General features: G+C 50.9%; 1 protein-coding gene across 1 annotated transcript; it reads left to right on the top strand.

Moving 5' to 3' along the window:
- Window positions 1-793: 793 nt before the first annotated feature.
- Window positions 794-2,078, top strand: LOC105702942 (uncharacterized protein F54H12.2-like). The gene is made up of 2 exons (XM_012430915.1): window positions 794-983; window positions 1,288-2,078. The coding sequence occupies exons 1-2, from the start codon at window positions 794-796 to the stop codon at window positions 2,076-2,078; spliced, it is 981 nt and encodes a 326-aa protein (XP_012286338.1).
- The last annotated feature ends 7,668 nt before the right edge of the window (window positions 2,079-9,746 follow it).

Genomic DNA, 9,746 nt, shown 5'->3' with positions numbered 1-9,746 from the left:
ACCGGATGGCGCTGCTGCAGCTCGCAGGATAGTGGTCCTTGGCAGGGAGTCCAATGGTCTCGGTCTCTGACTCGCTAGGAACGGAGTACCGGGGACCAGGAGCTCCACTCGAAGTTTCGATAATACTGACGACTGACGTAGACTTATGACAAATTAACTAAAGACCGGACTTATGACTAATGACTGCCTGTCTTTATCGGACTGCTGGTTTTATTAGCAGGATGTTCCAATTGGTGGGGGTTTCCTAGGGCCCAGGTGAGGGTGGCGTTTCTGAGTCGTGCTGATGCGTTGCGGAGTCATCCGGTTGTTTGCCCCGGGTCGGTCGATGACTTTTGGAGCCGTTTGGCCGATGAACTCGTTGGATCATTTCGCAAGAGTTTCCTAATCGCGTTTCTGTGTTCGGATTTCCATGGCTAGCTCAGGTGATCGGAAAATTGGGCATCTCTCTACGTTAGGGTACGATAGGTGCCTACGTAACATATCTTTCCCGGCGAGGGGGAGTATCAGTACGCGTACGTTCCGCGCTCATCCCTGAAATAAAAAGGAGAAATCACCGATACGACGCATCAGTCGCGTCACCGTAATGGCAGGGAAAACACGATGCCCGATCGGTAGGAGCCCCTCACCCGAGGAAACGCGACGAAACGAGCCGAGAACGCTCGCGGCTGGTACGAAGAGCCGCGAGAGGAGCGCGAGACGATCAGCTGATGCTGCTGCCGCTGCTCCTGCTGTTGTCCTCGTTGTAACCCTATCCGACTTCACACCGTTCTCTCGCTCTACCGCTACGTCGTCGATGTCGTCGTCGGTGTTCGATACCGGTAACGAGGGCAAATATCGCGGCGCCAATGTCGCTTCGTTGTCGAATAAGAAGAAGAAGAAGAAGAAGGAGAAGAAGAAGAAGAGAAAGCAGAACACCGAGAAACGACACCTCAGAGTTAGATCGGCCATCGACGCGTCCTCGACTAGCGGTATAACCTGGGAGCGTATGTAAACGATGAAATTCTTAGAGAAAGTGTACTACGACCCTCGCGTCGAGAGTTCGTATTCCGGAGCCGAGAGGCTCGTACGCGGCGCGAAGAAAAATAGGGATCTGCCGTTCGAGAGAACGAGACGCTGGTTGGAGGGTCAGGACGCATATACCCTTCACAGATCCGTGATCTATCGATTTCCAAGGAGGCCCTATAACGTGAGCAACATTGACGACGTCTGGGAATCCGATCTCGTCGATCTACGCGCGCTTCGAATCTACAACGACGATAAGGCGTATCTGACGCTGCGCTTTGGCAGGCGTTGGGAAGCCTATCGATCTTATCGGACATCTACACTGCGATATCTTCAATCAAGATCGATTTTTGATAAACGGTGTAGAGATACGTTTGCGTCTAGTGCGCAGCCGCGATTCGTTTTGTCTCATGGACCCGTTTAAAGTACACGAGGCGACTTTGCTCGTGCGCCGAGTAAACGTAAACCCCGGAATACTGTTGTCTCACGAGCGCGCGCTGGCTAAAACCATGGCGAGGTATCCGCTCACGCGTGTAGAGGTGAAGGTCATGTCGATGCACGCCGGTTTGCACGGCGAGACACTGGACAACGCGATTCTCGGCCAATTGCCGAAACGAATCATTCTTGGTTTCGTGGATAACAGAGCCTTCAATGGTGATCGCAAACTCAAACCTTTCAATTTTGCGCACTATAACATCAATTATCTGTCTCTGTATGTGGACGGCATTCAGGTACCGTCTAAACCTCTACAGCCGGATTTCACCAAGAATCGTTTATACGTGGACGCGTACCACACGCTGTTTTCTGGTACCGGCACGCATTTTCTCAATCAAGGTAATTGCATCGATCGGGAAAAATATCCCGATGGCTATTGCCTCTTTGCCTTTGATCTGACACCCGATCTCTCGGCCAATGAGAACTCCCATTGGAATTTCATCAGGCACGGCAGCGTAAGAATCGAGGTGCGATTCGAGAACGCTCTGTTGTCGACGGTAAATTGCATCATTTATGCTGAGTACGAGAATGTTCTGGAGATAGACGCATCGCGCCACGTCCTGGTAGATTTCAACGGCTAAGCAAAGTGAGAGAGAGGTGGGAAAGACAGCGCATTTTTTCATAAAGTCTACGCGGACATAGCGGTGGGTGGTCGTGCAGTCTCTCGAGCGACTTTGCTAACCATGGACCTAGTAATCGACATCCAAGGGTTCCTCGACATGGAGGAACTCTTCATCCCGAAGGAGGTAGCCGTGGTCGCTGTGCATAGCGAATTTATCGCGTATTGGATCGTCGCGCCACCCTACCCCTTCAACGATCTACCGCCTCGCTCTCGCTCGCAAAACAATTGGCTGAGCAGGCATCATCACGGGATAGAGTGGTTCGACGGAGATGTATCGGCCAAAAAGTTGTACGAGAATCTGCAGGCCATCACTCACCATACCGGCCGAATATTCGCGCGTGGGCGCGAGAAGACTAATCTCCTGCGCAACATTATGAACCGGGAGATCGTCAATCTGGAGGAGTCGGAGGAGTACCCCGCGTTCAAAAATCTCCCTCAAGCCGGCGATCAGTGTGTTTACCACGGTATACGCTGTGACGCTCTTTTTACTGATATAATTCCAAATAAAGTTCTGGCAATTAACGTTCCGACCCTCTGGTGGAGTCACAAATAAATAATTAACAAAATAGTGTCTCCGTCTCGTGATCGTTCAACAGCAGCAAAATTTGTGGCCGCCAGGCCCTCCAAAGGGACAATCCGGGACCCGAACCGCACGGGCCCAATCCGTCGAGGCTCGCACCAGCGTACGGGAGCTCACGCACCAGCGATGAGCCTCCCAACCCGCCCACGGATTCGCACCAGCGTAAGGCCCGAAGGATCGGTCCCTCAACTAACAGAAGAAAAATTGTCTTATAGTCTCAAACACGCAAAGATTAAACGAAAGGTAGCGATACGGGACGAGACGCAGCGTCGCCGACGACGAAAAATAAACCGGGCTAGCTCAGTACGCCCAAGCGACCGCGGAGAGGGCGGGTTTCTTAAAAAACAAAGAAACAAACCATAGGCGGAATTAAATTGATGACCTATTTATTCCAAAATGTAACATTGACTCTAACAATTTCTCAAAATGGCCACGGGCAAGCCCACAATCCGGTACCAGCCCGGGCGACGAAGCGCGCGCTCGCGCTCAAAGGGGCGATGCGCGCGGCGAAGCGCACGGAAAAGAACGGTGGCTTTAGACAGCCAAGAATCCAAAAATGCGAAATCCAAAACGCAAAAATCTAAAACGCGAAATTATATCTTCGATTATAATTGGGCTCAACTACGGGACAAGAATAGTAATCAAATTAAAGACAACGCGAAAATTAAGAATGGCACGCACGCAAAAAACTACACGGAACTAAATTAAATCGGGAATTATTACAAGACTAAACGCGCGAAGAAAATATTCAAGCGGTGAACAGACGCAAGCAGAATAAATTCACGGGGGCGGCGATAAAGGCAGCTATAACACAAACAAAATTAACACGAGAAGCGCAAGAAAAGACAGCAATTTCAAAACATCGGCGTTAATAATCGACGCAAGAAACAAAGAGATCTCGGGCTCATGAAATTTCCATAAATGTTACATTTGCTCAGAAATAATTGTGATCCAACTAAATTTTATCGGATCCCGAGACTAACATTTAAAATAGCGAAATTCCAGACATCTATTCAGCTGTCGATTTATAAATGGAACAGTTACATGAAAGGCAGGCACGGTTACATAAGAAATTTCCAGCTCGAAAAGAGGGGATTACAGGGGGGTTTGCCTTTCGCGAAAACGGAATTTAATTCAACGGGAGTTTGCACTTCGCGAAAACGTATTTTAATTCAATAAGGTTCGCACTTCGCGAAACAAGGAAAATTGACTAAAAATTCGCACTTCGCGAAAAATGACATACTTTAATTATGATTCGCACTTCGCGAAAACGGTAATTATTTAACCAAGTTCGCACATCGCGATAACGGAATTTAAGTTCGCACTTCGCGAAACAAAAAGGAAATTAACGTGCCGACCGCTCAAGACAGCATTCTCGAGTTCGGGTCGACACGGCTTCTTGATCCGACCGAGGAGAGAGGCAGCAAAGAGATATTTTACTTCAAAAAGGCCGCTCACACGAGACTTTGGCCAAAAAATATAAAAGGGGCCGCTCACACGAGACTTGGCCGTCAATATCGGAAAATAGTCGCTCACGCGAGACTTTGGCCTATTAGACGCGGAGGGGCCGACCGCGTGACGCGCGGCCCGACGACCGGTTACCCGGGGAAAACGCGAAACCCGAAATCTATCAAAAGAATCTATACAATCTAATCAATTTATTGCACGCTCGAACCTCGGGCTCGGCGAGTGCGACAGCTCCCTCGATGGACGTCCACCGTAGGCAGCAATGCTCCCCGGTAGCGGCGGTGTGGTGTCGAGATAGCGGTGCAGGGTACCGGCGAGAAGGCAGCGGATACCTCTTCTTCGATCAACGCTCGTAGACCAGGAAGACCGAGTCCTCGCCGTGGTCTTCCGGGAACGCTCGACGGCTCCTCGTCGGCGGCTCGAAGTTCCCATTGATTGGGCGCCATCGGCTGCCAAATTGCGTCGGTCAATTGACGGCGGTCGCGTTCGAAATTGCGAGGATTTTGGGTGATGACAGCCGCGGCGCAGGCTCGCGCGCCGGATTTGAAGTGGATTTTGCGGTCCAATCGGGGCGCGCGGCCAGCGCGTAACGTCATCTGCAGGTCGAGGGACGTTGCTCCTCGGGGACTCGGTGTCGCCGACCTGGGCTCAATTGAGCCAAGATTCCTCGCGATTTTGCCGGGGGTGCCGATATCCCTTGATGGGCTCCCGGGTGAGGGGACAAGTAGTCCTTTCCGCCCTAGGGTCACCCCGGCCTGGCCTCGGCGTAGGAGGGCAACGCAATTGGGACCCCCCCCCCTCACCGCCCTTCTATGGAATCCCTTGAATCACAGGTCACGGCGGGGGGTCCACGGCCACCGGCAATGCGCCCTCCTAACGCCAACAGTGAGGGGCCGGAAATCCGGGTGCGGACGCGGTGACCCAACGACGCCGCCATGGGTCGGCCCTTGCCGTCAAGCACGGGGTCGCGGGTGGCTCGGTTCGGCTCTATTCCGCGCGGCCCCGGCACCCATGGGCAGCTGCGGGGCGAGGCCTCTCTGCCACCGTTGTCGTCCGCTTCTGTGGTTTGTAGGACGCCCTTGTCCCCCGCTGAATGTTGACTTCTTGCTCGCACTCGCCTCACCGCGAGGACGTCCCAACGTCTAAGCTATACACTACTTATGATACAAAAAAAAAACATTACAGGTAACGCGACGAATATTCGGGCTCCTCTCCTCCTCGGCCTTGAGCGTCGAGCGTACTGAAATAAGACATGGATGAAATGATACAATTAAAATGTTATACCACTGCCTTCGGAAAGGATTTTAATGCATTGCAGGATGGAGGTTTCAACATTTTGAGCCCTGGGGCGATCGCCCACCGGGTGAATCGTCACAGCGCAAAGCTAACAAGCATTTTTCGTGCTCGCTAAACAACGCGAAGCGGATACGCGAGTGGCTAGTGCGTCAGAGGGATCCTCAGCAAACCGACTGTCACCCGAGCTGTGCCGCTTGAACCACCACCACGATGTCGGCGGATGCCATCCTGCAGGACTACGAGCGCAAACCTACGGAGCTAGGTAACGAAGGGGTAGACGAGCCAGACGGCGACGGTGGCTGCGCTACTTCGTGAGCAACGAGGGCTGCTTGTTATTGTTAAATTGAACGGAGGTAGGGGTACGAACTTTATTCGAAAACTGTCCGCCCAGCGGTCAACAACGGTCGAACGAAGAAACTGATGGCCTGCCGATTCCGTTGCGCACGCTCCATCCATGAATAGTGTGGAGATTCGCGAGACACTGAGTGGACTACCCTCCAGGACGATCGGCGTGTATCCGGCTGACGAGATACCGAAAGTGTGGACCAATCCGGCATCTCTCGTGGTCAACACCGATGATCACACGAAACCCGGAACCCACTGGATCGCCATACACGTCGGCAGAGATGGACGAGAATACTACTTCGACAGCTACGGACTACCGCCTATTGTGCCCCAACACTTGGAAAGACTCCGAAGGAATTCTCAATATTTCGATTTTAACGATAAGTTGCTTCAGCGCGAGACTTCCGACGTTTGCGGGCAATTCTGCGTGGTATTTCTTCATCTTATGTCTAGCGGTTGTAGACTACATCGCTTTCAGCGTTTATTCACGCGGGATACTGTAAATAACGATAAGATAGCTCACGAACATTACGCCGCGTAAGTAGCTAGTCGAAAGGAACGAAATAGCGGTTTTGTTAATCGCGTTAGATATCATCAATGTAGTCAGGACTGCTGTTCTAAACGCAAACGATGGCAGTAAATAAATAAATGTATTCCCGAAGTACCTCCGTTTATCCTAAATAAAATTGAAAATGTATGTTTAATCGTAATTTGCTGTTATTTATTTAAAAAAAAAGAATCTAACGTCTGTCGTTCCCGAATGCAACTCTCAGCTGCGCCGGAACGTCCACGAACTTATCCTCGCGCATGGAACGTGCCGTCAACTCGATTTTCTTTTTGGCTTTGCGCGCGTCACCAATGAAATTCAACCGAAACCGTAAGTATCGGTTAATCGCCGTTGCATCGAATCATCCGAAGAAGAAGAAGAAAGGCGGGTACTGAGCTCTTGTCCTTGGACGTTTGTCTCCGCAACTTTACAATTTCGTTGAAACCCTACCGCTGAATCGCCAGTTGTTTCTTTTTTAAATTCAGCGTCGTTCTCGAAACATCTGGGGGTAAGCCGACACCTCGCGAGAAGGACATTTTTTGAATTCATCTATTCCACGTGTGCAATCTCCATGGCAACGGACTTTGGGCGATTAGCATAAATCGACGCGTCAACAGTATTCTACGGACACTATAAATACCGAGAAAGCACCCCGCGTTCTTCATCATTCGACAGATAGACGTCGGGTTAAACGGTGGAAAGTAAGCAAGCGACGACGACGACGACCACGATGAGTCATTCATCTCGAGACGAGTACGTGCTGTCGAGCTTTTACGGCTTGAATTTTTCGTACTCCAAATTCATACGAGTCGGACAGCGGCGGACAACTCTGGACAACGATGGAAAGGACGTCTTCGCGGTGACGGTTCAGCTCGGAAATTCCAGCGGCCTACACTAAATGACTTTCGGCGTCGAGGAGTGGTGACGACTACTGGAGAACATTGAGAAAATCACCGCGTACCTGGTTTCCGATGACTACCAATCGCTCGAGCAGCCAATGCTCACGGGAAAGCATACGACGCTGCTGACCGTCTGCATGGGCGATAAGGCTGTCATCTTCGATAAACGAGTGTCGAAGGATGCATCGGCGGAGCATGAACCTAGCAACGCTGGTGAACCACCAAAGAAAAAACGCAAACACTACGAATCTACCGTCATTCTGAAGAAACCCACATTCGACGGATTAAAGAGCCTTCGGTTTGCCGTGGATCTTCGACTCCGTTACCTCGAACAGCTCGTCGATGCCGTCAACGCGTGATGGACCGTAATGCGTGGTAACTCCAGCCAAGGACGCGATCAACTACAAGACATCGTCATCGGGGCCGATGAACTCATGAAACACAAGATATGCGAACATCCGTTATTCGTCGATACCGTATTCGAGGAACTCTATACCCTTATTTAATATCTGTCATTTGGCTGAAACAATAAATAATAAATATCAACTTAATTATTACGATGATATCCTTCATTTCGCCTTAATAAACCTATCTTGGGCGTGGCACATTATGGGGCAGCGTACTCGTAATCAGCTGCTACAGCGTAAGACGGGCGAGTCGGCCATCTTTGCATTCGGATGATAAGACGCTCGCATAGCCCTCCTACTTCGCAATGGCCGCTCTCGCTAGCGGTGACATGCGGGCCCTTTAATCGCCTCCGACTCTTTCATTCATGCGTAAGACGCTCGCGTACGCATACCCCTCCTATTTCGTAATGGCGGCCCTCGCTATCGGCAGCCCACGTGCCTTTTTGGAATGGCCGCTCTCGCTATCAGCGATACGCGGGGCCCTATATATGCCTCTCTCTCTAGCGAGACTCTCTCTCACACTTTCGCGTCTCGCGCTCTAGCGTGCCCCCACCACTCTCGGCACTATGGTGCATGAGAGGAGTGGGGGCACGTGACGTAGCATGACGTCACAGGCTGACTCTGCGCTGGTGACGTCGTTTGTTTAGTGTACCCATAGTGGTTCCAATACTACTGATATGCTTTGTTGAATTGAAACGGTTCATTGTCGACGAGGGGGAAGGTTAGGATGTGGATTAATCGATTTTCTTGGTATTGGGTTTGTACTTCGGCGATGTGGTTGAGAGAGCCTGTTCAGAGTTCCCGCATTGATAGAGGAAATTCCAGGGGTGAGGTTTCTTGCATTCGGGCCACAGATTCTTTCAACTGCTCGGGAGATAGGATGGCGGGGTGCAGTATTCGTTGTCTTGCGAAAAGGAGAGCATCCGTTATTAGCAGGATTCCGGAACGATATTCCTGGGCCAGACTTCCCACGGCGGTTATCCAGCGCCAAACGGCTGTTCTATAAGCTTTTCGATGTTTCGCGAGGCTTTGCTGGTTTAGTTCCTTCGCTATTCCTTTTGCAACTTCGAAATATCTGGCAGTTTCCTGGGTCCGATTATCTAATCGCTGATGAATGTTTTGAAATTCCGATCTTACTATAAGCATTTGGTTCCCTACGACCTGCGAGAGGTGGGTTTGGTACATCTCTAGCCGATTTAGTTGTTAATTATAATATTCGACGTCTTCAGAGCTGAGGATGCCGAATAAGGCTTTACTGATGGTTCCAATGAAGGATAGCGGAGCTCCGCGTTTAGAGAGTCTGTTCCGGGTTGATATTTCCAGGATCAAGTTTTTAAACAAATTTACGTACTTCTGCGTATCGCTCATAAGTGCATTGATACGCAGAGTTCATTCGCTGGTCTCACGGAAGGTGACATTGGCCTTTCGGCACTGGTCCCCGGCTTCCTTGATATGGGAAGCTATTTGCGGCCTTTTTATGAGTAAGGCGTCAATTTCAATCGCGGTGACCAGTCGCCATCGGACGTGAAATGTCCGGATTTCCCGGGTTTTCTCGAAGTAGATTCCTGGGGACTTCCTGATGGGGATTGTGTTGCATCCGGTGTCCTCGGGGAAACCCGTGGCCAGGTGGGCTAGGGTGAGGAGCAGTGCCCAAGTGTGCATTCTGTGTTCGTGTCGGTGCTCCTTGGCTGTGTTGGGAGTGTGTGTGTCCGTCTGGAAATGCACTTATTTCTAATGCGTGAAGGTAAGTAGATGGATTGGGTTGGATGATATTGGGGACAGTTAGTTTCCGCAACTTACCTTTTCGGAGCGAGGTGGGGGGCCTTGCTGAGTGCGTGTTTTTTTGGAGCGGTGTCGGAGCCGTCGCGCTTCCCGGTTCATTTCGCTGCACTGCGTGGTCGCGACTGATTACGATTTTTTTGGTTTCTATCGAAAAGAAAAGAATAAAAATAAAAAATGGCCGGAGGAACGATCGGACTTTTTCCTGATGAGGGTGGTGTGTCTCTGGTGCCCCTGGGGCGAGGCCGGCGCTACCGGCGAATCAATTGGAGGATCCGGAAGATGCTAATAACCTTGGGTCACCCGG

This window comes from Orussus abietinus, unplaced genomic scaffold (assembly GCF_000612105.2).
Source record: "Orussus abietinus isolate OABI.00-Male unplaced genomic scaffold, Oabi_2.0 scaffold736, whole genome shotgun sequence".
In the NCBI taxonomy this organism is placed as follows: Eukaryota; Metazoa; Arthropoda; class Insecta; order Hymenoptera; family Orussidae; genus Orussus; species Orussus abietinus.
This window is presented reverse-complemented; position numbering and strand designations above follow the sequence as displayed.

What these genes read in the sequence shown, in the direction of transcription:
- LOC105702942 (XM_012430915.1), top strand. Translation starts at nt 794, where the DNA reads ATGTCGTCGTCGGTGTTCGATACCGGTAACGAGGGCAAATATCGCGGC. An exon ending in TAGCGGTATAACCTGGGAGC is followed by an intron (nt 984 to 1,287) that starts GTATGTAAACGA and finishes GCGCTTTGGCAG; the next exon opens with GCGTTGGGAAGCCTATCGAT.